This window comes from Emys orbicularis, chromosome 4, assembly GCF_028017835.1.
Source record: "Emys orbicularis isolate rEmyOrb1 chromosome 4, rEmyOrb1.hap1, whole genome shotgun sequence".
NCBI lineage: Eukaryota > Metazoa > Chordata > Testudines > Emydidae > Emys > Emys orbicularis.
This window is the reverse complement of record NC_088686.1, coordinates 131,790,000-131,817,814: the sequence shown is the minus strand read 5'-3', so window position 1 is coordinate 131,817,814 and position 27,815 is coordinate 131,790,000. Positions and strand designations below refer to the sequence as shown.

Sequence of the window (27,815 nt, the reverse complement as noted above, 5' to 3'; positions counted from 1 at the left end):
GAATTAGAGGGTAATTACCAGGTGGGGACCCAGGGGGTGGGAGTTAACAGGTAATTAGGCAGCAAATAACATCTCATTGCTGTAAATTCATGGTTCTTTCTGTCTTGTAACCCGCAATCCAGGTTTGATGTAATTACTTTGGGGATGATTACGTGTAATTACACAGTAATCTGCAGGAGCCAGTAATTACTCTAATGTTCGAAGGGATTCACCTCTTAAAATACAGGGAGTTACCTGCCAGTAGAAAGGAGTCACGTGCTATGCATGCCTTGCAATGCTCAGTGCTACAGTCTCTCGTAGGGTGACCAGATGTCCTGATTTTATAGGGACAGTCCCGATTTTTGGGTCTTTTTCTTATATAGGTTCCTATTACCCCCCACCCCCGTCCCGATTTTTCACATTTGCTGTCTGGTCACCCTAGTCTCTCGGTGCCCTGGCCTGTAAGGGATCAGTAGGACTGGATTGTACCAGCTCAAGGCGGAACTGCTTCTCCACGGAGAGTATCAGCTGCATTAAAGCCCCATTGCCAGAACTGAAATGCTAGGACAGACTCCCCTCTCCAGGGGCAGAATCCGCTCCTGTCTTCGGCACCTTTGCTAGCCACCCCCAACCCCTACTCTCTTCCCATTGTGATTGAGGCAACCCAAGCTTCAGCAGGGAGTTGGGACAGGGAGCGGACCTGGCATGGGTGGGACATGGACTGGCAGAGGGGTCCCCAGAAGATGTATGAAATGGACACGAGTCTAAGGCCTGGTCTACACTACCCGCCTGAATCGGCGGGTAGAAATCGACCTCTCGGGGATCGATTTATCGCGTCCCGTCAGGACGCGACAATCGATCCCCGAATCGACGCTCTTACTCCACCAGCGAAGGTGGGAGTAAGAGCCGTCGACGGGAAGCCACGGAGTTCGATTTTGCCGCCGTCCTCACAGCGGGGTAAGTCGGCTGCGATACGTCGAATTCAGCTACGCTATTCACGTAGCTGAATTTGCGTATCTTAAATCGACCCCCCCCCTGTAGTGTAGATGTAGCCTAAGTGAGCCAAAGCCCACTGAAGTCAATGGGAGATTCTCCACTGATGTCAGTAGAGTTGGATCAGCTGCTACGCTGGTGTGATTATACCTTACTCCTTCCCCCCCCTCCCATGTGCAACACCAGTTCAGACCCCATTAGAGTCTCAACCACCGGCCACCATTTAACCTGCATCTCCCGCTCCCGCATCACCACTCAAACTGCCGCTCAGACGCCCAGGGAGGGTAAGAGGGGGCATCTCACGTGATGAGAGGGTCGGAAGAGTGTAGCGAGATGAGCAGCTAACCGGAGGATGTGGGACGGTGCGAGCGAAATGAAACCAACCCCCTGTTGTAAGTTCCATCTAGCGCCTCTGCGAGCCAGTTACACTAACTCCCCCTCCTGTGCACACCAAGTGTCAGTAGCTCTCCAGGAGTCTAACCGCCCCCCAATCTTGCGCATCATCTCCACATTCAGCCCAGGATGTCCAATCCCCGTCCCAAAAGCATGAGCATCAGGAGTTAATGCTGAGGCTTCCTCAGAGCCTGCTGCATCGCGGCGGCTACGGCTAGCCGGGCTGAGCACCCTGGGGGCGAGCGGCAGAGCATTCCCGCTGGACGGCCCCCTGATCTGGAATCCCCTCCTCCTTCTTGCACGCCACATTTGGTGGCTGGGAGATGGAGATCAGAGAGGTGGAACGGCAGCTGCTGTTTGTATCTTGTTTTTGTAAACATGCCCAGATGTGGCCCCGGAGGGCATGCGGCAAATGTCTATAACTACAATAGCATGTGAGAGCGAGACTCCAGGAGGGGGCGGGGGGATCGGGCACAGTGAAGATAGTGAATCAGCCCAACTCAAACCAACGCTGAGGACTGTTGGGGGGCAGGAGGGGGAGGAGGGGGAGGATTCCAGACAGTCACATCTTCTAGGCGGCCAGAGCCTGGCCTGGCCCATGCCTGACAATGCCCCTAGCTGGGAATATTCCTGCGGCAGGAATGTGTGTTGTTTCCAGACGTTGGTGGCTGGATCGGCACAGCTGGAAAAACCCATCTCCGATGCTTAATAACCAAGTTTCCATCCCTTCAGAGCACGGACATGCTCCGCTGAGCTCCTACAGCGGCCTTAATGACTGCTTTTCCTCTCTTCTTTCAGGGACCTGAACTATAACAAGCTGTTGGAATTCCCAGTAGCCATCAGGACGCTAGGCCGGCTGCAGGAGCTGTGAGACTTCTTATTTATTGCATTCCAATTGAATTCACGACAAGATAGTAACCAATAAAGGGCCGTGCCCGGCCTGAGCTGGGGAGAGCAGCCACGCCAAGCCTTCGTGCGCTTCCTCCAAACTCCTCCCTACCCTCTCTGCGATCCCCATTAAAATAGCACATTCCTCCCCACTGTGGCAATACATGCCTCGCGGGGCCTCATTAGCATGGAAAGAGCTTTCTACAGTCGTGACACCAGCAGGCCAACGGTGATGGGTTTTAACAGATGTGGCCTCTGGCAGAATGCGGGGGGGGTGGGAAGGGGGGAGACCACCAGGGAGCGCCCACATGGAGCCGGGAGGCAAGGATGCGCACTCCCCCCGGCCTCACAGCTCCCCAGCGCTGACTGGCCTTGGCCTCCTTGTAGGCCTGGCTAAGGACCTGAGCCAAAGCCCATTACAGCCATAGAGTTTAGGGCCAAAAGGGACCACCAGATCATCCCTTACAGGACCTCCTGTCAATGGGAGATGCTCCATTGACATCAGTAAGGTTTGGATCAGATCCTAAGCAGTTGTGACTGACCCTTTAGTCCCTCCCCCACAGCGCATCTCGCCCACCTAGACTTGTTTAGAGCCCCACCTCTCACTGACGTCCACCCCCAGGATCGGGCCCATAGAGGCAGCGTACCCGTGGAGTTAGCCTGGCACTTATAAGGTAACCCCCTGTGGTAGCTGCTATTCTCAGCCCCAGCAGCACCTACAGCCTCCTCTAGCACCCACAGAACCTCTGGGTGTCCGCACCACACATGGCTGGCTCCCCTCTGACTGGCAGGGCTGGGGGAAGGATCAGTATGGCCCGTCCCCGATTAACATACAATTCCTGTGCTGTTTGGACACACACGTCGCCTGTGCAGCCTACCACGTGCTTGTGTCTGTCTCTCTCGGCACCAGGCCTGGGAGCGACCTTTGGCTGCCGAGAGCCGTGGCAGGGTGCGGCGGCCTGTTCCTCCCATTAATGTGATCTGTGCTATTGTCTCCTTTTCCTCCCTCTTACACCAAGCATCTTCCATCCCCACCTCGCCCGCACTCTCCTGCCATGCCTACTCCTGCTCTATATCGCCCGCTCAGTTCTTTGTCTCCCGCTGCGACAGCCTAGTGCCCCTGTGCTATGCCAGCCTCCTCTCGGCCGCCCCGGTCACACCCATGCCCAGAGTCGCCGTCTGCACATATGTGTGGGAGGGCCAGCGAGAGGGGCTGCTCACCGAGTGGCTTCAGGGAGGCCATGGTGGCCACATCACTGTCCGGCAAAGCAAGGGGAGTGTTTGTGCTCGCCCAGCCTGCTGGCAGGGTCACCAGCTCAGCTAGTCAGTGGCTCCACGAGGGGGCAGAACTATTGTCCGTCCAAGTGCCAGGGAGGGGCCCTGAGACAGGGACGAGCCCATTTTGCAGAGAGCCCTGGTTCCCTGTTTATTTATCATCACTGAGGCCGTGCCACTCATTCGTGGTGATGTAGAGGGGGGGCATGGGGACAAGAGGCAGCCCCGTTAGTATTTTGAGGAAGGGTTGGGTGGGAGACAGAATTTGTTTTGGTTGGCCGGAGGAAGACGAATTCCCTGGGTAGGAGGAAGATCTCTCATAGTAGAACCAAAGGCAGAGCTAGAGCCAACAGCTAGAAGCTGAAATCAGAGTGGAAACAAGAGGCACCTAGTTACCAGCAAGAGGGAATTAACCGTTGAAACGGGTTCCCAGGGGACGTGCTGGCTTGACCATTGCTCAGAGGTTGGCTGGTTCATTCTCAGCTATCTCCTATAGCTCAGCCACACAACGCTGGGCTCAGCGCAGGACTCCTTGGGTGAGCGTCTCTGGCTTGGGTTAGGCTGGGGGCAGAGTGGAGGATCACAGGGGTCCCTCCTGGGCTTTACCCAATCTGTGACAAGGTGGGAGGCAAACGGAGGCCAGGAAGTGCTACGGCCAGCCCTGCATCAAGCCAGCCGTACCACGAACAGGCTGCAAACGTAGTTAAAAGTTGGACAGATGTAATGGTGAGACTTTAAAACAACCTAAAATCCTTGGCTAGATAAAGTGGCATAAAATGGGCCCGTTCCTTTCATTGTGCTCCCAGAATCGGACACTCGATCCAGAAGTAATCCTCCAGACTTCAGTGGAGCTATTCATGGCGTGCCATGCTACTCAACATGAGCAAGGCAAGCGGAACCAGGCCCTAGGTCTGATGTAGCAGGGCTGTCAATGATGCTCCTTCTACATTCGTTTCAGTGGCATTACGGGTGAGACAGAGTCTACGGGTGAGTCTGCACGACAGCTGGGCCACTGGAGCACCCGACGTTAACGGCAGGGCTTTGCCCTTGATATAGTTAGTCCCCTTCCCCGAGAGGGGGTAGCTCGGTTGACAGAAGAATTCTTCCATCAGCTAGCCACGTCTAGACAACCGAACTACAGCACTCGGGGCCAAATTTTGCACAGCCCTGAGCAACACAGTGAGGTCAATCTAATTTTCGGTATAGACCACGCCTAAGGCTCTGATCCCATCCTAAGGGTCGTGGTGGATTCTCCATCAGTGGCCATTTTTCAATCAAGACGGGATGTTTTTCTAAAAGCTCTGCTCTAGGGATCATAGTAGAGATGTGCTCTGACCCGTGTCCTACAGGAGGACAGATGAGATGATCGCAATGGTCCCTTCTGGCCTTGGAATCTATAACTCTGTGCATCCCCTCTGTGTTTCAAATCCTCTGCCCCTTTTAAGGGGGTTTCCTTTCCCATCTTCTGACCCAGTCACATCCTGGCCTTTCTCTTCCAACAGGGGTTTCCATAACAACAACATCAAGGCTATTCCAGAGAAGGCATTTGTTGGGAATCCTTTACTCCAAACCATGTAAGCAATGTGAACCGGGCTTTCCTACTTCATTCTGTATGGGGATCTCGGAGCTTCTTTTCACTGGCTGGAGGCTGTGTCCATCATTTCCCAGGGTCGTCATCTGACATGCATGTGCCAGGGAGGGGGGGATGGGATGAAAGAAGGACCCTAAGAAAGAAGGTTTGCCTCTTAGTTCTTCCCCTCCTGTCCTCTAACCCCCTCCTTTTCCCATGTGTCCCCCCAACCCCAGCTCTGACGGCTCCAGTCTCACACAAAGCCCTTACAGAGGCGGAGAGATGAACGGATCATTTGTACGGCAGTGGTATTGCTGTGTGTAACACACAGCGGGGGAGGGGTTTCTCCACGCCTGCCCAGATGTTAGCCCATGGTGATGCTTAGAGCCCTTGCTTGGAACTTGTTTGTGATAGCTGTAGCTGTGAGCTTGGGCTGCGGCTAGGGAGAGCTGAACCAAGCCAGTTTGGCAGGCCAAGTTCACCTTCCCAGACCCAGCGGGGTGTGAAGGCCCGTGGGTAGGATGCAGAGGGTTACCGGCACCACTCCCATCCCACCATGCAGGTTTTCCAGGCACTTCCTCCCTTTGCTTCCCCCACCACACGTTTGGCAATGAATTGGTGGAAGCTCTGACGGGCTGGTGCTGTCTGTCGCGTGGGGGAATCCGCTCAGAGGGATGGGAAAATAAAATCAGAGCCAAGCAAAGCGACCCTCAGCCCCATTCCATGCGGCATGCGCAGCAGTTTGGCTTAACAGGGGAGCAGCGCCATGCGCCTTCTAGTCGTGGCTCCGGAGCAGTAATGGGACTTCACAGAGGCACCTGCAGCCCAGCAGGCGAAGCCAGGGCTGCGGAGCGCTTCCCCACGTGCAGCAGGATTACAGGCCCCTCCCTTCAGTGCTCAGCCTGGATTGGAGCCCGTAGCATAGGCAGGAATGATCTGGAGCAGGTGGGCTCACCACGAGGTTGCCAGAATCTCTTGCACAGCTCATTTCTAGTCGCTTCCGCAGCTTTGGACTAACACTAGCATCTCCTCCAGTCCGCACAGGGTAACTAAGCTGGGTATTTGTCTCCTTTGCAGCCATTTTTATGACAATCCCATCCAGTTTGTCGGACAGTCCGCTTTCCAGTTCTTGCCAAAGCTGCACACTCTGTAAGTTCATCACTCGGGTCCTTAAAGAGGTAACACAACTGGCAGTCCAAGCCTCCGGGGCCAGCAGACTGGGCATCTTCCATCCCCCTTCCCCCTTTGCCTTCCAAGCCCTTGTGTCTGGAAGTACCTTCACCAGGGGATCTTGGCAGAGCTCTGCATGGCCCACGTTAATGATCCAGGTGTCCACGGTCACTCAGAGCAACCTCCTTTCTCACTGCAAGCGGGGCAGGGCCTGGCTGCTAGCCCCCCAGGCCTCTCCAGTGTCCCTGCACCTCTCTGGAGAACCATCCCACTCACCAAACATCAGTGTGCCTCCCGCCACGGCCCCGCTTGAGCCGCAGACACTCCTTAACTTGCTGCATTCTCCATGTGCTGAGTCTCACACCACTGTGCAGCACTGCCCGGCCCTGGCAATACCGTGCTGCCAGGCAGAGGCGTCAAGGGGACAGCGGCTCACAGATCAGACACCGAGTAACGTGTTGCCATAGCAGTGTGTCACAGCTGGAAACAGCCGCTTTCCCCTGACAGGCATTCGCCTGCATCTCCTCTGGCACCACTTGCCATTGTGTAGTGCATCTTCTTGACCAGCCAGGCCCCCACATGGAGTGTTTTGCAGCCAATCCTCCGTTGGTGCACAGCAGATGGGCCCGTGGCAGAGGTAACCTCAAATGCGCTCTCTTTACAAGCCTCATAAAGCCGCTGGGTGCATAGTTATATGCTCCAGCTAATAAAATAACTTCTAACGAGAACCACGCAGCGTTCTTTAGCTCCCTGGGATAAAGGCACCGGGGAGCTTGGAGGAGATCCCCTAGCATCATTTTGTTGTTGTTTGAAGCAATTTGCCAAGAATGTCAGGGTTTGGAGGAGGGGGTTCTGACCCTGCCAAGTTTCCTGGGGAGTAAACGTCTGAGTCCCTGGTTCAATGCATCTGTGCCCTGCTCCACGCCCCAGCCAGCAGTGACACTCTCCTGGGAGAGGTATCTTCAGGAGTGGGGGTGCTTCCCACCTTCCTAGCTAGGCTTGGGCCACCACCAGTCAGCTGCCAAAGCTTTTGGAGAAGAGGGGATTTGAAGCTCCAGCACCTGCCCTCGCTCCTTCCAGTTTGCTCTGCCCGTCTTCCATATGACCTTCCCTGAGCTTGTCCGTCCTTCTCTGCAGGTCACTGAACGGAGCGACAGACATCAGAGAATTCCCAGATCTTAAAGGAACCACCAGCCTAGAAATTCTGTGAGTGGCAAGTCTCCCTCTTCCACGGTCCTTGTGGTATTTCCTTCCAGGCTTCGGCATGGGCTCGGAGGAGACAGCGTTTACCAAGCTATGCAGTGCAGGGTCTTAGACACCACGGAAGACTCCACTGCCTATCATCTAGGCTCCTCTCTGCAGCTGCTGCCAGTAGCTCCTCCTGGAGTCCCCCACCCTTGCCCGCCATGTGTCTCTTTGCCACTGTGTTCTCTGGCTCGCCACCTCCTCCCCACTTGGTCTGTAAAGCCAGCAACCCCCATGGCCCTCCAGAAATTTTATCCAGCACCAGCCATTCAGTCCCAGTGCTACCACATCATTCCCTGTGGGAGGAGGTGGGGGGCTGTGCTGCCCATAGGTGTGTGGCAAGCCGGAAGGCAGGGACAAAGAAATCCAGAGGTTGTGAAATTTGCAGCCTTTGAAACTCACCAACCCTTCCCCTGGGTGTGCCTTGAATTTCAGCTCAGCTTTAACCCCAGTGCCCTCCTCTTCCCAGAACCTGACCCAGGGCAGTCAGGAGCCCGGGCTCCCAGGGATGAGCCTTCCCTGCAGTGCTCTGTCCTGGGCTGGCCTCCCCCTCCCCCCCCATTCTGTAAGGCCAGCTACCTCCCGTCAGTCCCAGGACCCTTCTCTCCAGGACACTCCTGGGAGATCAGAGAGCTCCACAAACAGGGACCCCACTGACACTGCAGAACCGCCCACCATTTCTGCAGGGCCTCAGATTCCCCCGCTGTGCAGCCCTGATCCCCAGACGGAGGGTGCTCTGGGGGACCAGCGCATTCCCCTTCCACAGTCTCCAAGGAGAAGCCCATTGGCAAGTTAGGTGTAGAACCAAGCAATCCGTGAGCCCCTGGGTGTGTTAAACTCGTTCCTCCCCTCCCCCAGCCCAGTGCAGGGTCCTTCCTTCCTGTTACCAAGTCACCTTTAATTTCTCACCATGTGCTTTGCTCTTTCATTTGCTCCGTCCTCCCCCAGCGAGGGCTGGGCTCTCTGCATGCCAGCTTCTCAATAGCCCCTTCTGTCTCCTTCACGCCCCCAGGACCTTGACCCGGGCAGGGATACATTTGCTTCCCAGAGGAATGTGCCAGCAGCTGCCCAGCCTCCGAGTCCTGTGAGTAACCCACACGCTTCTCCACCGTATTTCACTGTCCCCTTCTTTGGTGTGCTTGTCTGATCCCAGCACAGCGCCCAGTGAGGCAGCTCTGGGCTCCGGGACATTAGCTAATAAGACACATGCTGGGGTTGACTTCTCTCTGCTCTGAGGCTTTGTGTGCTATTCGCCCCAGTGTCAGGGCGGAGTGGAGTGGGTGCGAAGTGCTTCCAAGTCAGCATGGCCGTGTTTTGCCCCTGCTTTGCGCGGGTGCCAATGGCACACCAAGTGCAGGGCTGGGGGGAATCCTACCCGCTTTGCACAAGGCATTGCGCCAAACAAACCGAGGCCTCTGAGCCCTCCCAGGCACAACTCCTGGCGGAGCGAGGGCTCCCCCTGTGTGCCTACAATGCAGCACTGATTAAGGGGGTCTGGGCCTGATTCACTTCTCACTTACCTGGTGTAAATCAGGAGTGACCCCCAGCAATGGTGTGACACTGGTGTCAGTGAGAGGGGGATCAGTCCCTAAGACTTTCCTGATGCGATGTGTGACCGTCACCAGAGCTGGTTGGAAAATGGGTTTTTTCCCCCATGGAAAATTTCAACTTTTTGGCAAAAGAATGAAAACTGGAAATATTCAGTGGAAAAACTTTTGGCAAAAAAAAAATGAAAATTTGATTTGGAAATGCTGCCGAGGTGCCACTTGGGACTGTAGTGCTGAAGCCTTATGCTCCCGTTCTCCTCTATGGGCCGGTCTCTTTGGCCAGACTACATTTCCCATGATGCACCCTGGTCTCCTTTCTTGTTGAGCCGCTGTGGTGTATCCTGGGAGTCCCTGGCTATGGTGAATTGTGGGAGACCTGGTCTGGAAGGGGAACACAGATCATAGAGGGGAATGGGAGCATCAGGCAACTGGAGGCACCGTGGTAGCAATTCTGAATCAAAAAAATTAGGTTTTGGCCAAATTGTTTCAGTCTTCAGGTATTTGGGGATTTTTTTGAAAAAAAGGATCCAAATTTTCCACCGAAAGCAGAGACTTTTTGTGAAAATTTTCATTTAGTCAAAACCCCACTTTTGGTTGAAAAACTGTTTGGATGGAAAATTTTTGACCAGCTTTACCAATCATGCTTTCCTCTCCTCTGTGAACTAGATGGTTTTGCCTCTTTCTCTAATATTTTCCTTGGTGTCTTTTCTCTGCCTCAGGCCATTAATTCTATTCATTATTGATGGGAGACAGAAAGGCTGTTGGTTAATTCTCCCTTTTTTATAGTGCTCTCAGGTCAGGCAAAGCAAGGGTCAATGTCTGTGTGGTATGGTAGAGTTGTCTAGTGGTTAAAGCAGGAGACTAGTTCTCTCTCTCTCTAAGGTACTTTTCTGGCCTCCATCACCATGGTATCTGAGCACCTCACAATTTTAATGTATTTATCCTCACACATCCCTGTGAGGCAGGACAGTGCTATTAGCCCCATTGTACAGATGGGGAACTGAGGCCCAAAGAGACTAAATGACTGCCACAAGGTCACACAGGAAGCCTGTGGCTGAATTAAGAATTGAACCTGCTAGGAGTCAGGACTCGGGGACTTTGTGCCTGGCTCTGTCACTGACTGTACGTCTTTGGGCAAGTCACTTCATCACTCTATGCCTCAGTTTCCCCACCTCTACAGTGAGGAAAATAGCTCACAGGAGGCATAGTTAATGTTTGTAAAGTGTGTTAAGATTCTGGGCTGGACAGTGCCATAGAAGTACAAAGTATAAGGACTAACGGTTGTACGGGGGGGGAGTTTGAGGGCAAATGCTTGTGACTGGTGCAGTGTGGGCAGGGCCGGCTCCAAGCACCAGCGAAGAAAGCAGGTGCTTGGGGGCGGCCAATGGAAAGGGGCGGCACGTCCGGGTCTTTGGCGGCAATTCAGCAACGGGTCCCTTAGTGCCTCTCGGAGCGAAGGACCTGCCGCCAAATTGCCGCCGAAGAATGAAGCGGCGCGGTAGAGCTGCCGCCGAAGTGCCGCCAATTGCGGCTTTATCTTTTTTTTTTTTTTCCCGCTTCGTCGCTTGGGGCGGCAAAAAAGCTGGAGCCGGCCCTGAGTGTGGGGCACAGATGGCCCAGCAAGGACTTGGGGGGGGGAATCACATTTTGAATGACGTCCTGGAATGGGGGAGATGCAGCTGACAGGCAGGAACATCCTGCACTGGCTGTAATGATACACTGAACATGCTGTCCTCCCAGAGAAGGGTTAAAAATCAGGATCAGGCCGGTGGTGCAGCTTGGTGCATGTGCAGTGCCTGAGAACAGGCACCACCACCACCATCCTGACTACCCTGTGAGCTAACATGTCTCCTGGCCTCTGAAAGTGCATCTGCCGCGCTCATCCATCCCCAGGTGCAGGAGGGGAGCCTTGACATGCCCAATTCCCTGCTCTGCCTGTGCAAAGGCAAGGCTTCATGCAGGCCTCCCCAAATGTTGCCGCTGCCTCTGGGGCGGGGACTGGGTGGGGAGAGCTACGCAGCCCTGCCCCTCAAGAAAAGCCAATCCCCAGCGGTAGAAGCGGCTCGTATGTGACGGATGGAGCTGCGCTGGGGCTGGGTGAGCAGGTGAGCCATTGAGCAAGCTGTGCACAATGCAAGGAAATGAACGAGGAAATCAGGGCCAAGTGTCAGGTGTGCGGAGAGCAGATCTGCCTCTGTGCCGGGGTTTCCTGCTTTCCCCAGCTGCACGGCCCGAGGTCAGTCCGCTCCCCTCCTTAGCAATATCTGCTTTCCAAGAATGCTCTCGGGATGGCCTGCTTTGCTTTTAATCTCCTGCCATGTCTGTGGCATTCCTTTCCCACAGCGAGCTCTCGCACAATCAAATCGAGGAGCTGCCCAGTTTCCACAGGTGCCAGCAGCTGGAAGAAATGTGAGTCGAGAGATTCCCTCCTTCAAAGCTTGGTTCGGGGGCGGGGGGCCCTCTTGAGGCGGTCCTGGCTCGGAGGAGACCCGAGGGACTGAGCAAGGCGTGGGCGATCCAGATCCAAGGAGATAAAAACTCAGCCGGGGTTTTGCCAGGACTCAAATCCATGTTGGGGGTGAAAAGTTCAGTTCACTAACACTGGACTCAGATCCCCTGAAATAAGCAAGAGAGGCTGTGCTAAGGGCCCAGCACCATCTGGGGTGCACTGAGAATTAGTGTTATTATATATGGAGATATACCTACCTCATAGAGCTGGAAGGGACCCTGAAACGTCATCAAGTCTAGCCCCCTGCCTTCACTAGCAGGACCAAGTACTGATTCTGCCCCAGATCCCTACGTGGCCCCCCCTCAAGCAGGGCCGGCTCCAGCATTTCTGCCGCCCCAAGCAAAAAAAAAAAAAAAAAAGCTGTGATCGCGATCGGCGGCGGCAATTGGAAAAAAACAAAAAAAAAGCTGTGATCGGCAGGTCCTTCGCTCCTAAAGGGAGTGAGGGACCTGCTGCCCCCAAATTGCCGCAGGTGCCGCCCCTCTCCCTTGGCCGCCCCAGGCACCTGCTTATTAAGCTGGTGCCTTGAGCCGGTCCTGCCCTCAAGGATTGAACTCACAACCCTGCATTTAGCAGGCCAATGCTCAAACCACTGAGCTATCCCTATTATGTGGAATAGTCACCCCAGCCATGGACCAAGGCCCGTTGTGCTAGGTGCTGTACAAACATAGAACAAGGAGATGCTCCCTGCCACAAGGAACTTAACCCACAAGGAGCCTTCTCCGGAGAGATCCCAGCCCCAGGAGGAGAAAGAAGGGCTTGATTGCATTCAGCTCTGCTTTAACTTCATATAAAGTTTAATTCCCCATCTGAGCATCCTCTGATCTATTCCAGCCGATGGCATTAATAGGACCCCTATCACCATGGTAGCTAAGGTTAAGCTTTTCAAAAGGGCCTAAGCGAGTCAGGTACCTATATCCCATTGAATTTGCCTTGGGCCCAGGTATCCTGCGATTCTACAGCTGCAAAATTGGCTGTGGAATTCACCCACTTGCCGTAGAGCTGTGCTCCACAATCGGACCTTTCATTTAAAATGATATGTGTCTAGCCTTTATGGTTGGGGAGAAAACCTTGAAAATAGAAACTGAGTTTAATCGGTCATGGGGTCTGCCTGAGTCTGCAGACAGCCTGAACCAAGAGATGCTCAGGAACAGCACAGAGACCTGGCAGGGGAGCAGGCAGACATGAGGGCTGAGGGTGAGTCCTCCAAAGCATTACAGCTGAAGATGAGATACTTGAATGTGTTTCAGTAGGCAAGAGGAAGGGAGGGTAGGATGCCCACTCACAGCAGGACAGATGGAATTGCTTGTGAAGCATGGATTCCCCTTAGGGGCGTGGTGGAGTCTTCATCAGCTGGAGTCTTTACAGCAAGATTGGGTGTCTCTATCTAGAAACTCTGCTCTAGCTCGACCGCAACTTATGGGCTGGATGCAGGGATCCCTGGGTGAGGTTATGCAGCAGGTCAGAGCAGATGCTCAGAATGGCTCCTCTGGCCTTTCTGAATGTGTGACTTAGAGACAGACTGGGCTACGAATACGAGCTGGTCTTGTGGGCAGTGCAGAGAAGAGCTCCGTGAAGGATTGCACCTCCCGGAGTGCATGGGGAGTGTATGGTTCCATAAACCAGTGCAGCATGGCTCCAGCCAGGGCCATGATACCTTCCCACCCCCTTGGGTGGCTTGTGCCCTGGGTTGCCAGGGGGCGTGGTCATTGCATTCAGGGGAATGCAGGGATAGGGCTTGCACATGGTACGTGGCTGAGACTTAAAGAGGGTGCAAAGCATGGGATTTGGAGATGGTGGGTCAGAGCGCACGCCTCTGAATGGCTCTTTGTGAAGGGCTGGATTGCATCTGCTCCTTGCACGTGAGTGTGCGCGCACACACACACTCACTCTCACGCTAGCGTCAGTCACTGTCTAGCCCTATAGCGAAGAGCCATTCGGGGCGCGCGTTCTGACTCACCGCCTCCAAGCTTTGCACTGCTGTGGAGCACCCAAGCTCCATGGTGGGAGGGTGCATGGAATGGGAGCAGTGGCCCGGAAAGGCTGGGAACGCGGGAGCCTTTGACAAGCCCAGACAGATGGTTCTTTTGCTGTGGGGGTGTGGGGTTGTGTGTGTGAAAGGGAACGCTGTCTGAGACCCAGCGTGGCGCTTGGGAGAGGGCTGGGTTTGGGTTGCTTTGTGTCCTGACCCGCTCACCCCTTGAAATAAGAGCAGGGTTGACAAGCTTTCTTCTGCTGCCAGGGGGCCCGGAGAGATCCTCTCTCTCATGCCAGCCTCTCTGTCTTTTCAGAGGCCTCCAGCACAACAGGATCCATGAAATCAGAGCAGACACCTTTGGGCAGCTCGCGGCCCTGCGCTCCATGTGAGTACAGCTCTGGCTCCGCCGGCACTGGAAACTGCGGGGCTCTTTGTTGTGAGGAAGGGGAACTGTGGGCTCACTGCCAGGTGTGTGCAGGGTGCTCACGCAGTCCCAGACCTGAAAGCTTTGCTTGCACTGCTTGGCTCTTGGGTCCCAAACACCCGCCCAGGGGAAGCAATGGACCACAGGGCTATACGGGCACATGGGATAAAAGCCCTTTGAGCTGGTGAAAACTAGCTCCAGGCAGAGAACTCATGGGCTCTGGCAGTGGCTGGGTGCAGATCATGCCAATAATGGCAGTGCATAAGAATGACCATACTGGGTCAGACCAAAGGTCCATCCAGCCCAGTATTCTGTCTGCCAACAGTGGCCAATGTCAGGTGCCCCAGAGGGAGTGAATCTAACAGGTAATGATCAAGTGATCTCTCTCTTGCCATCCATCTACACCCTCTGACAAACAGAGGCTAGGGACACCATTCCTTACCCATCCTGGCTAATAGCCATTAATGGACTTAACCTCCATGAATTTATCTAGTTCTCTTTTAAACCCTGTTATAGTCCTAGCCTTCACAACCTCCTCAGGCAAGGAGTTCCACAGGTTGACTGTGCTCTGTGTGAAGAAGAACTTCCTTTTATTTGTTTTAAACCTGCTGCCCATTAATTTCATTTGGTGGCCCCTAGTTCTTATATTATGGGAACAAGTAAATAACTTTTCCTTATTCACTTTCTCCACACCACCCATGATTTTATATACCTCTATCATATCCCCCATTAGTCTCCTCTTTTCCAAGCTGAAAAGTCCTAGCCTCTTTAATCTCGCCTCATGTGGGACCCGTTCCAAACCCCAATTATTTTAGTTACCCTTCTCGGAACCTTTTCTAATGCCAGTATATCTTTTTTGAGATGAGGAGACCACATCTGTACGCAGTATTCAAGATGTGGGCGTACCATGGATTTATATAAGGGCAATAAGATATTCTCCGTCTTATTCTCGATCCCTTTTTAAATGATTCCTAACATCCTGTTTGCTTTTTTGACTGCCGCTGCACACTGCATGGACATCTTCAGAGAACTATCCACGATGACGCCAAGATCTCTTTCCTGTTTAGTTGTAGCTAAATTAGCCCCCATCATATTGTATGTATAGTTGTGGTTATTTTTTCCAGTGTGCATTACTTTACATTTATCCACATTAAATTTCATTTGCCATTTTATTGCCCAATCACTTAGTTTTGTGAGATCTTTTTGAAGTTCTTCGCAGTCTGCTTTGGTCTTAACTATCTTGAGCAGTTTAGTATCGTCTGCAAACTTTGCCACCTCACTGTTTACTCCTTTCTCCAGATCAGTTATGAATAAGTTGAATAGGACTGGTCCTAGGCCTGACCCTTGGGGAACACCACTAGTTACCCCTCTCCATTCTGAGAATTTACCATTAATTCCTACCCTTTGTTCTCTGTCTTTTAACCAGTTCTCAATCCATGAAAGGATCTTCCCTCTTATCCCATGACAGCTTAATTTACGTAAGAGCCTTTGGTGAGGGACCTTGTCAAAGGCTTTCTGGAAATCTAAGTACACTATGTTCACTGGATCCCCCTTGTCCACATGTTTGTTGATCCCTTCAAGGAACTCTAATAGATTAGTAAGACATGATTTCCCTTTACAGAAACCATGTCGACTTTTCCCCAACAAGTTATGTTCTTCTTCGAGAGATGTCCCTGTGGGTGCTCCACTCCAGGTGTTGGTGCGTCCCTGCGCCTTCGCTCGGAGATTTTTCGTAGCAGTACTCGTACTGGCCACGCATGCGCAGAGGCTGCCCCCCGCTGTGAGTCTAGGATAATAGTACGCATGCGTGGCCAATCTCCTCAGTTCCTTCTCTACCGTCCCCGGCCTGAGACGGAGCTCAGCAGACTCGTTAGGAAATCCCTCACTTTGTTACAATTACCTGTTCTAGTAGTTAGTTCGTTGTCAGTTCTTGTTAGTGTAGCTTCTTAGTTCTTTATCTGTTAAAAAAAACAAACAAAAAAAACACTTTTTCTCTCAGCCGTAGCCGCTTCTACCATGCCTGGCTCCACAGGCTTTAAGCGCTGCTCTACGTGCAAGGATGCTATCCCGCTCTCTGATGGCCACTCTCATTGTATAAAATGCCTGGGGGAAACACACATTCCCCAAAAATGTGCCCACTGCACCAAACTCAGTTCCAGGGCACGAAAGGACAGGGAGCTTAAACTGAAACTGCTCCTCCTGCAGAAGTCTATCGGGTCAGTTTCAGACCCAGACGCCGGCTCCGGCTCTACTGCCCGCCACAGCCCCCCTGCTTCAAAAAAACTAAAGAAAGCTACAAAGAAGGGGCAGCCCTCTCCAACAAAGAAGTTGGTGAGGCACAAAAGCGCCTCAGGCAGGTCAACAGCTTCCCTGCCTGTCTTTCCTCGCCTCAGCACTTTTGAAGAGCCGGGCTCCTCAGGCACCGCACGAAAGCCGCCTCAGGCTGCGGCGGCGGCACGCGGCTCCGGTGCCGAGGCTTCAGGCTTTCAGTTGCCTGCCTCGTTTATGGCACCGTTCGGCACCAAGACGGACGCGGTGCCGACATTTCTCGCCCTGGTTGACCCTCTGCGGGCTGATGTTGCCCCCCCCCCGGCACCTACCACGGCACCGGCAACCGCGGCACAAGCTGACAGGGAGATCATAGGCAAAACCTCTGCTCAGAGGAATGTTCCCTCACGGCAACTTCCTCCTCCACAGTTTTCACCTTTTCAATTTACTCAGACAGCAGATCTATCGGTGTCACCTATTCTGCAGTCTCCTCTGATAAATGCCTGTTTTTCTCCAATGCATGAATCAGGATCAGAACAACCTTCCTCCAGTGAGGAGGAAACTGATCCATAGGCAGTTTTTTCTCCTGATCAAGACTCCCACACCCCAATCAACAGGGGTTACAGAAAAATCACCTCAGCCTGTTCTCAGGATCCTGCCCCATGGGGAGTGAACCCTTGGATGGCACCACCTATGCCCTACCCACCACCATGGCAATGTTGGGCACCATGGGCATCGTACCCCCGGGAACACATGCGCTACGGCACTTCGACCAGGCGCAACACCGGTTTAGCACCGCCACGTGACGGACCTGCCAGTGACATAAGATACCAGATACAAGATCCTCGACGCTACATTTCCGCATAGCTAATTATACCGCAGTCCTTGCAAAATATGACCACAAAAACTATAGTAAGTTCATGGATTTTATTGATCACATCCCAGAGCAGAAGAAACAACAATTCACAGCTCTGGTTTCCGAGGGACAAACCATATCACGCACCGCTCTCCAAGCGGCCCTCGATGTAGCTAACACTGCAACAAGGTCGACCGCCACAGCAGTGGTCATGCGACGGGGTTCATGGCTCTCTTCCTCCTTCTTCCCTCGAGAGGTCCAGAGCACCATTGAAGATCTTCCCTTCGACGGGGAAAAACTTTTTGCCTCCACCACAAACGACATGCTTCATTCGATGAAGGACGCAAGGGCAACCCTCCGGTCCCTAGGCCTCCACCCACCTGCGACCAGAAGACGACAATATAGATATCAACCTTATCATCACCCACGCTACCCCGCATTTACACAACATTCCTATAGACCACAGGAACAACAACAGCCACAACAACGCCAAAGACCAAGATTCCAACGTCGTCGTCCTAACTCTACAGGGGCACTGCAACCCCCTCCAACTAATAGGCAGATTTGAAGCATTGGTCGAGGGTTTAGAAAACAGCGTTCCCACTTCAGCCGGCACACCTATCTTTGGACACCGCCTACGACCATTCTCTCATCAATGGCAGAAAATTACATCCGACAAATGGGTCATAGAGGTAGTTACAATTGGATACGCCATCCCCTTCCTCTCCCTCTCTCCCACCCACCCACCCTCCCCGTCCCTCTTAGGGACCCATCTCACGAGCAACTACTCTTCCAAGAAGGGCAGCATCTCCTTCAACTGGGAGCAGTAGAAACTGTGCCAGAACGACACAGAGGGAAGGGGTTTTATTCCCATTATTTCTTAACAGAGAAGAAAAATGGGGGATGGCGACCAATCCTCGACCTCAGGCGGCTCAACAAATTTGTCAAAAAGCAAAAGACCAAGATGGTCACTCTCACCACTATAATCCCAGCGCTGGAGCAGGGTGACTGGTTTTCAGCCCTCGACCTACAGGACGCCTATTTTCATGTGACTATACACCCGTCCCACAGACGATTCCTACGCTTTACTCTCGGCTCCACACATTTCCAATACAGGGTTCTCCCTTTCGGACTCTCCACGGCCCCCCGTGTTTTTTCCAAGATCCTAGCCGTAATTACAGCCTACCTCAGAAAACAAGGGGTCGTAATATTCCCTTACCTAGACGATTGCCTCCTCAAAGCTTCAACGTTCGACGAAGCTCTCCGATCCATACGACTTACCATCGATTGTTTCCTATCTTTAGGCCTGCAAGTAAACAAAAACAAATCCACATTATACCCCACCCAACATCTGGAGTTCATAGGGGCATACCTAGACTCCCGGACGGGGTTGGCATCTCTCCCACCAGCCCGCTTCAATTCTATAAGTCAACTGGCCACAACGATTCGCAACAGTCCCCAGGTGACTGTCCGGGACTGCCTACAAATACTAGGTCACATGGCCTCGTGCACCTCCGTCGTCCAAAATGCACGTCTATACATGAGGTGCTTCCAAGCGTGGTTGGCCACGGTGTACAGACCGAATGTGCACCCTCTAAACAAGACTCTCTCCATACCTGTCCGAGTCAAAGTTTCTCTACAGTGGTGGACAATTCACTCCAACCTCTGCTCTGGAGTCCCCTTTCTTCAGCAGGCTCCATCCCTCATACTGACGACTGATGCATCTCTGACAGGATGGGGTGCACACATGTCTCACCACACAGCCCAGGGGCTTTGGTCTTCAACCGAGTCCTCTCTCCATATAAATGTCCTAGAACTTCGAGCCATTTGCAATGCGTGCCGTCAATTCCTGCCACTGATCAAGAACCAACACGTACGCATAATGACAGACAATATTGCATGCATGTTCTACGTGAACAGGCAGGGGGGAGCTCGATCCCACTCTCTGTGCACAGAGGCTCTGAAGCTCTGGAACTGGTGCATTGCGAACAACATCCGGGTATCAGCGGCCTATCTTCCTGGAGTGATGAATACCACAGCGGACGAACTAAGCAGACGTTTCTCGTGGGATCACGAATGGGAATTAAACGAGCACACCATTCACAACATATTCCGCATTTGGGGCTACCCAGAAATAGACCTCTTTGCAACTGCAAAAAACAAGAAATGTCCCAATTTTTGCTCCAGAGCAGGGCTAGGCAAACATTCCTTGGGAGACGCATTCATGATCCCATGGAACCAAAACTTACTCTATGCGTTTCCCCCGATACCGGTTCTCAACAGGGTCCTGATAAAAATACGAACAGATGGAGCCAAGGTGATCCTAATTGCCCCATCATGGCCCAGACAGCCCTGGTTTTCTTTTCTCACCAAAATGTCGATTCGACCACCAATCCCCTTGCCTCTCATTCCGAACCTCCTATCACAACAACACGGCCGTTTTCTCCACCCCAACCTATCCATGCTCCACCTCAAAGCATGGTTCCTACATGGTTCTCCCAAAACGAACTAGATTGCTCTGAACAAGTTCAAAGAGTGCTCCTACATAGCAGAACACAATCTACTCACACCACCTATCTATGTAAGTGGAAACGATTCACACACTGGTGTTCAACTAAACAACTTAGTCCCACGTCAGCATCTCTTCTGCTCATACTTGACTACCTATTGGACCTTAAGCAATCCGGCCTTTCTTCCAGTTCCATCAGGGTCCATTTAGCTGCTATTACAACTTTTCATGACAAAATCGATGATACTTCTGTATTTGCTCATCCGATCACCAAGCGCTTCCTCAAGGGACTACAAACCCTATACCCAGACATAAAACCACCCACCACTCCGTGGGACCTTCATCTAGTTCTATCTTGCCTAACTCAGCAACCATTTGAACCCCTAGCCACGTGCTCCCTTTTACACCTTTCGATGAAAACAGCATTTTTAGTGGCAATTACCTCCGCCAGGCGGGCAGGAGAAATAGCAGCTCTTATGGCAGACCCACCATATACGCTATTTTTCAAAGACAAGGTTACCCTCAGGTTACACCCCAATTTTCTTCCTAAGGTACACTCGTCATTCCACATTAATGAGCCGATACACTTACCAACCTTTTTCCCGAAGCCACATGCGAACTCATTCGAAGCCTCAATGCATACACTAGACGTACGTAGGGCCTTGTCCTTCTATTTGGATAGAACCAAACCTTTTAGAAATTCTTCCAGACTTTTTGTCTCCATCGCGGAGCGTTCCAAAGGTACGCCTATTTCTACTCAGAGACTTTCGAACTGGATTTCCCAGTGCATCCGGTTGTGCTATCAGATAAAGAAAGCTACACCTCCAGACGGCATCAGAACACACTCCACTAGATCTATGGCTGCCTCTGTAGCATTCTTATGCAAAGTTCCCCTGGCTGATATCTGTAAAGCAGCCACCTGGTCCTCTGAGCACACATTTGTAAAGCACTATGCCCTTACTCAAGGCCCTCTATCTCATATACGTTTGGGCAGGGCTGTACTATCAACGGCGTTCCTATCAGATCCGAAGTCCCTACCTTCTTAAGATATACGGCTTTTAAGTCACCTGGAGTGGAGCACCCACAGGGACATCTCTCGAAGAAGAAGAGGAGGTTACTCACCCTGTGCAGTAACTGACGTTCTTCGAGATGAGTGTCCCTGTGGGTGCTCCACTACCCACCCTCCTCCCCTCTACTTCAGAGTCGGGGTAGCCTCCGTTGTAGAGAAGGAACTGAGGAGATTGGCCACGCATGCGTACTATTATCCTAGACTCACAGCGGGGGGCAGCCTCTGCGCATGCGTGGCCAGTACGAGTACTGCTACGAAAAATCTCCGAGCGAAGGCTCAGGGACGCACCAACACCTGGAGTGGAGCACCCACAGGGACACTCATCTCGAAGAACGTCAGTTACTGCACAGGGTGAGTAACCTCCTCTTCTTCTATGTGTCTGACAATTTTATTCTTTACTATTGTTTCAACTAATTTGCCCAGTACTGATGTTAGACTTACCGGTCTGTAATTGCCGGGATCACCTCTAGACCCCTTTTTAAATATTGGCATTACATTAGCTATCTTCCAGTCATTGGGTACAGAAGCTGATTTGAAGGACAGGTTACAAAACCTAGTTAATAGTTCCGCTATTTCACATTTGAGTTCTTTCAGAACTCTTGGGTGAATGCCATCTGGTCCCGGTGACTTGTTACTGTTAGGTTTATGAATTAATTCCCAAACCTCCTCTAATGACACTTCAACCTGTAACAATTCCTCAGATTTGTCACCTACAAAGGACAGCTCAGGTTTGGGAATCTCCCTAACATCCTCAGCCGTGAAGACTGAAGCAAAGAATTCATTTAGTTTCTCCGCAATGACTTTATCGTCTTTAAGCGCTCCTTTTGTATCTCCATCGTCCAGGGGCCCCACTGGTTGTTTAGCAGGCTTCCTGCTTCTGATGTACTTAAAAAACATTTTGTTATTACCTTTTGAGTTTTTGGCTAGCCGTTCTTCAAACTCCTCTTTGGCTTTTCTTATTACATTTTTACACTTAATTTGGCAGTGTTTATGCTCCTTTCTATTTACCTCACTAAGATTTGACTTCCACTTTTTAAAAGATGCCTTTTTATCTCTCACTGCTTCTTTTACATGGTTGTTAAGCCACAGTGGCTCTTTTTTAGTTCTTTTACTATGTTTTTTAATTTGGGGTATACATTTAAGTTGGGCCTCTATTACGATGGCTTTGAAAAGTGTCCAGGCAGCTTGCAGGGATTTCAGTCTAGTCACTGTACCTTTTAATTTCTGTTTAACTAACCCCCTCATTTTTGCATAGTTCCCCTTTCTGAAATTAAGTGCCACAGTGTTGGGCTGTTGAGGTGTTCTTCCCACCACAGGAATGTTAAATGTTATATTATGGTCACTATTTCCAAGCGGTCCTGTTATAGTGAATGGAAGTGAATGAAGCACGGGGCAGAAAACACACACACTAATATATGTATGTGTGCACCACAAATACACAGATGCCCTCCGTACACACATCACGTACACTAACCACACATATTAACCCCACAGAAACACCACACGTGCTAATCACACACAAACATATGCACACTACGCAGCACCTGTACTAACTACACAAACACACAGACGCTACACCCCGCACATACTAACCACACACATTTGCACACTACTTACTACACCTACCAACTGCACACAGATGCTGTAGTGTACACCACACATGCCACAGCTACTAACCACACACATTCACCCACTGTATCCCGTGTGTACTAACTACACACACACAAACTCATACGGACACACAACCGCCCACTAACCCCATCCATTCGCGCCATGCATGCTAATGCGTGCACACCAGCACTTCACACACACTTGCACACCCGAGCCCTACAGATTCCGGCCCTGCTTGCCCATTCCTGGGGGCCTCCCTGTAGTGTCACTGTACCGGGAGCAGAGGGTACAGGGCCAGTAGCCTGCTGCTTTGGCACTAAGGGGAAGCCGTGAGCTGCCAGTACCTTGGAGTTTAGTATTTCAATGCAAAAATCCCCAAACTTGCAGAAAGAAACCCAAGGTGTGTGGGGGGGGGAATCTTTCCTCAGGGGCCAGCCAACTTGGGCCCTGACAGGGGCTGTGCAGCCTTCGCCCTAACGGAGCTGGATTCCAAAGCTCCAGGGGGGTACGGATCTGGCTTGATTTCGGATGGCTTCCTTGCTGAGAGAGAGCCCAGGACATTCAGTGATAACACCCAGAGTCCCAGCAGCCTGGGGGAGAATGGAGGGAGGGAAGAAGGGACATGGGGAGAGGAAAAGGAGAATGCACATGCCAGCAGAGGGGACTCAAGAGGTTTTACTGGGGATCCGGTCTGGGCTGATGAGAATTTGGCCTTCCTCAGTAAGAGAGGGGTCTCCCCAGGGCGTGGTGAGGACCAGGGGAGCTTGGACATTGAGATTTGGAGGGGTAGTGGCTGGGTTTCACATCTTGGCCTACCAATCTCAATAGCTTCCCCATTCACAGGCACCCCACCATTCTCCTCAGCCCCTCTCACCGCCATGTACTTGCCTTGCAGAGACCTGAGTTGGAATTACATCCAGTCGATTCATCCGGAGGCCTTTGCGACCCTCCACTCGCTCACCAAGCTGTAAGTTGCTTCGAGATTACTCCTGTAGTGGGACAAGGAAAGTGCTGTTGTGGGGACCTCAGGTTCCCTCGCAGAAAGGGGGCTGGGCAAAGATGCTCACACACGCCAGTGATGAGTGTGGTATAAATGCCCACACAGACAGACTGGCAGACAGGATGCCTTGGTGGGCCCTGCATGGTTGCTGTGGTGCTCATGAAAACACATGCACCTGAACGTGCCTCTCAAGTGAAATCTTGAAGCTCCAGAAAGAGTCACAGAGTTTAAGTCCGGAAGGGACACACAGATCATCCAGTCTGACCTCCTGTGAATCACAGGCCACTAAACACCACCCAGCCACCTCCATCCCAAGCTCCACAACCAGAATTAAAACAAGGTATTACTGCCCTCAGGGGACTCAACTGTTATGTGCCACAGGCAGAGAATAGGAGGGACCAAGGTGCACCAGTGCCCAAGGCCTACAATGGCAGGGATTGGATTTGGTGAGATACTCAGATGAGCATAGCAAGTGACCTGCACCCCATGCTGCAGAGATAGGCACAAACCCTCAAGGTCCCTGCCCATTTACCTCCCATGGGGTCCATATTTTCCCTAGACACCTTTTGCTAATGATCAGCGTGGATGCTATATCAACACGGGACTTAGGATCCTAAATACTTTTGAGGATCTGGGGCCTTCCTCTTCATATTCAGCCTTCTTCCATGCCATGATCCTGCCGTGAAGCTAGTGATGGCTCACCAGTCTAAACGTATCAGGGGATGGGTATTGACCAAAAGTCATCATCGTCTGATGACCATTCAGTAGCTTACATGCAAAGATCCGTTGGTCTCTGTTGCTAACGGACAGGTGTCCAGTCCCCAGAATTGCTGGGTAGCAGCCTGAGCAGGGGGCCAAGGGCTGAGTTTGAATGGGACACACTCTGACCCCTTCACTAGAGAGCTGAGGCAAAGTCTCACCCTAGGTCAGGACTGAGCCGCGTTAACAGGGCAGGATGAGTACGCTTGGGCTGCGGCTGTCCATGCTGTAGCTGATCAGGGGATGAACGAAAGACTTCACCCTATAGCCGAAGCTAATGTATGGGCAGAGCGTCAGCAAACTGAGTACGTGATTGCAATCAGGGGTAGGACCCTACTTTTGATGTCATGTGGAAAATACCAGAGATAGTGCTTTGCCACGCTAATTGGCCTTCCAAGACCCAAACCCAGAAAATCGTCTAATTTATAAGACCTCAAGAAAATAGGAAGTGATGGATGATGGGAGCGGGGGAGCAGATCAAGGCATTCTAATACCATGATTACGAGAGCAAGGTAGAAAACCAAAGTAGAGCTTACAGCAATGGCCAGCAGCGACGGAGTCTTCCTAATAGTGGGAGGCAACAAGGCCCCACCCACTCTGTGGCCCTGCCCCTCCTCTACCCCCCAAGGCCCCGCCCCCTGGCCAAGCCGGAAGCTGGCGCTGAACCGGGAAGCCCAGGCCCCTCCACCTGCCTGGGGTGGGGGGGCCTGAGAGCAGCCCCTGGCCTGTGTCCCCACCCCCAGCACTCCCAACCAGGGCAGGTGGAGGGTCCACGGCTTGCCACAGCTGCCCACACAGCTCTTACCCCGACCGGGCTCCAGCTTCTGGCCTTGCCGGGGGGCAGGGCCTCAGGGGGAAGAGGAGGAGCAGGGGCGAGGCCTGTGGCGAAAAGGGGATGGCCCAGGCCTGTCCACTTTCAACAAGTGGGAGGGCCATGGCCCCTCGGCACCCCTGGCGACGGCACTCCCCTAATGATTGCTGTATCTTTTCATTCATCCCCAAATTGGGACTGGCCCCCAGTCAGCGCCCAGCAACACTTCCTGCCCTCTCCATTTCAGTATCATATTTTGGACATCCGCCAGGTCAAGATGACCATGGGCCATCTGCAGAGCTGTCCAGCCTCTCTTGGTTAACACACCTCTGATCAGCAAACCCCTAATCCTGCTGCCCCTCCTTCTTTTCACTACAACAGAGATTTGACCGACAACCAGCTGGTAACCCTGCCGCTGGATGGTTTGGGTGGACTGACCCATCTGAAGCTCCAAGGCAACCCAGCGCTGTCTGAACCCTTCAGCAAAGAAAGCTTCCCTAAGATGAGGTATGGTTTGGCTCTGGGTGCCTGGTTCACCTTTATCCTCCGAGCTCCATGTGGGTCTCGCCAATGGGCCTTTATTTGTTTATTTCAATCAGACTCCTGCTCTCCTTGTTTACTGGACATTTTCCTGCCATTCTTCCAGGCCGGCAGGTTGAGAAAGCCCGGCTTCATGCTAACACTCTGCATCCATCCTTCCGAGCCTTCCGTGGGAAACCGATGTTCCGCTTAACGTCCCATTGCTCACATCCGCCAAACACACACACAAGCAGAGCTCGTGAAGCCAGGGGCGTCAGCCTGGGGCGTCTCTGAGCGGAAAACATTCTCAGAAGCCAGTTCTAGCTAATGACATCCAGCTTTCCTTCAGTAAACGCTGTTTGTGTGGCTGGGTCTTGTCTGCTATGGATTAATGAGCCGCCCGAAGGGGTCACATTAAGCAGCTAAACAAGACAATGCTGCATAAGGCACCGAGGCCACCTCTGTACTGGGAATGCCGGCTTTGTGTTCCCAGCGGCGCTGGCGACCCTCAGCACCTATGTTAGCAGTGAGTTCTTAGCGCCGTCCCTTTGTCACAGTGAGCTGTGGCTCGTGTCCGAGCCACATTCATGCCCTGACTCGGAGGTGAAGGCCAGCATTTTTCAAAAGTGGCCTCTGATTTGGGGAGTCCTCGTTATTGGGTGGTTTTCAGAGGTGGTGTATGCTCCAAGCTGGAGCCACGGGGTCTCGGTACCTATGCAAATCAGACCCAAAGTGTCTCAAGTTGGGCTTCCAAAAATGGAGGCTGCCAGCATCAGAGGCCGTTTTTAAAAATGTTGGTGTTTGCAGCTGAGGGATTGGAGGGGATAAGCCTCACACTGCCTTTTAAATCTGCCTCGTCAATGTGACCCCAGAGGCTCTCTCTCTCTTGATCCCTGCCTTGTTATAGCAGCATCCTGTTCTGTGGCTGTTTCCCAACAGGTAGCCCAGAAAAATTGGATGGCTTGTTATATCCCATGTCCTGACATGCAGGCTAATACCATGCAGTGACATTGGGCCAAATTCAGCTCTCCCAGGCAATGGTGTGAATCCAGACTAACCCTAGTGATGTCCATTTAGCTGGTTTGGATTTACATCGGTGTAACTGACATGGGGAAAGTGGGCCTTCGACTCAGACTCAGCCTGTGCACCCACTGATCTTTCCAAAACATCGGCTTGCCAGTGCTAGAGAGACAGTATCAATCCTAATTGCTGCCCTTTCTGATGGGGGCATCTGGAAACAGTTCTTAGCCACCTCCTAAGGATCTTCACTTTCTTACCACCTTTTGGTAATAGGATTTCATCTGGAGTTTACAACAGGAAGCAGATCTGTATACAGAGTTCCCATCGCCTCCCGGGGCTCGGCCAGAAATGTTTGGTAACTTAAAACGAAACCATATTTTTAGACTATAGAGTTTCCCCAGATTTACTAATCCTGTCAAAAGACCTTAACTGCCGGAAAAACTGAAGGCTGTCTCGACTGGATTGCCAGGCTTTACTGGCTTCCAGAAACGAAGCAGGCGTTTGCTGTCAGTGGTAGAAGTGCCATTTCAGCCTGATAGCCCTGATATTTAACTCTGATGATATTCAGCTGCGGTTTAATTGACCTTGTAATACAGGATGTAATTACTGGCCCTGCTTCTGATTAGCAGTCAGCTGCATTCAGGTATCTCACTGAATTCGAGAAACGTAGCTAGGCTTCCTTGAGTGGGCTGGCAGGGCATGACCCAGGGCCATAGGGCTGGCAGAGCTAGTTGGGGTATCCCCGACTTCTGATTCTAATCTAACCCCTGTGCCCAAGTCCCCCTCATCCTCAGAGTTTTTGGTGAGTCCATCACCATGCTGGATAGCTACCGTCTCGATGCCTCCGCCAAAGTGAGGTGCACATGCAATGTTCTCAAGAGCCTGGGCAGGTGCAGGTAGCACTGGGGCATCATCTAGGGACTGTAATGGGAGCTGAGCATCCAGCCGGTGTTGGGTGACACGCTGTGGGCTGAGAGCAGTAAAAGGAGGGCACAGTGGAGGCCTGGCCTGAGGACTGGGATCCTAAGTTGCATTTTCAGAAGAACAAGCTACTCCACATGCTGGAAGGTCACTCAGGTGAGAGGCACAACCAAGCCACAGCGTGAGGTGCTCCAGTAGCAGACTGCCCCAGGGCGGCTCTGTAGTTTGTGCACCTTCCAAACAGTCGGCAAAAAGGGTAAAAATACACCCCCCAAGACACAGGCACCTGCTTGAGGGCCAGGGAGGGTAGCACTCAGCCATCTAGCTCCCAAGGGGTGTCATGAGTTATTACTTGTAAAGCAAGGTGAAGCTGGGAAGTGCGCGCATGACACTTAGCCATGTTGTCACAATGCTCCTCAGCTTGCTGTGAGGTTAAATACTTGCTTTTAACTTGATCTTTGGATCCTGGACATGTGTACTAACCGGTTCAGGAACAGGACA

At 52.3% G+C, this 27,815-nt stretch overlaps 1 protein-coding gene across 1 annotated transcript in view; it reads left to right on the top strand.

Moving 5' to 3' along the window:
- LGR6 (leucine rich repeat containing G protein-coupled receptor 6) overlaps positions 1–27,815 on the top strand; it is a 212,203-nt gene that overhangs the window by 168,067 nt on the left and 16,321 nt on the right. The window contains exons 7-15 of the mRNA XM_065403144.1: positions 2,164–2,232; positions 5,031–5,102; positions 6,176–6,247; positions 7,406–7,474; positions 8,526–8,597; positions 11,404–11,469; positions 13,861–13,932; positions 23,180–23,251; positions 25,236–25,361. Of these exons, the coding sequence (XP_065259216.1) occupies positions 2,164–2,232; positions 5,031–5,102; positions 6,176–6,247; positions 7,406–7,474; positions 8,526–8,597; positions 11,404–11,469; positions 13,861–13,932; positions 23,180–23,251; positions 25,236–25,361 (690 nt within the window). The remainder of the gene's footprint in view (positions 1–2,163; positions 2,233–5,030; positions 5,103–6,175; positions 6,248–7,405; positions 7,475–8,525; positions 8,598–11,403; positions 11,470–13,860; positions 13,933–23,179; positions 23,252–25,235; positions 25,362–27,815) is intronic.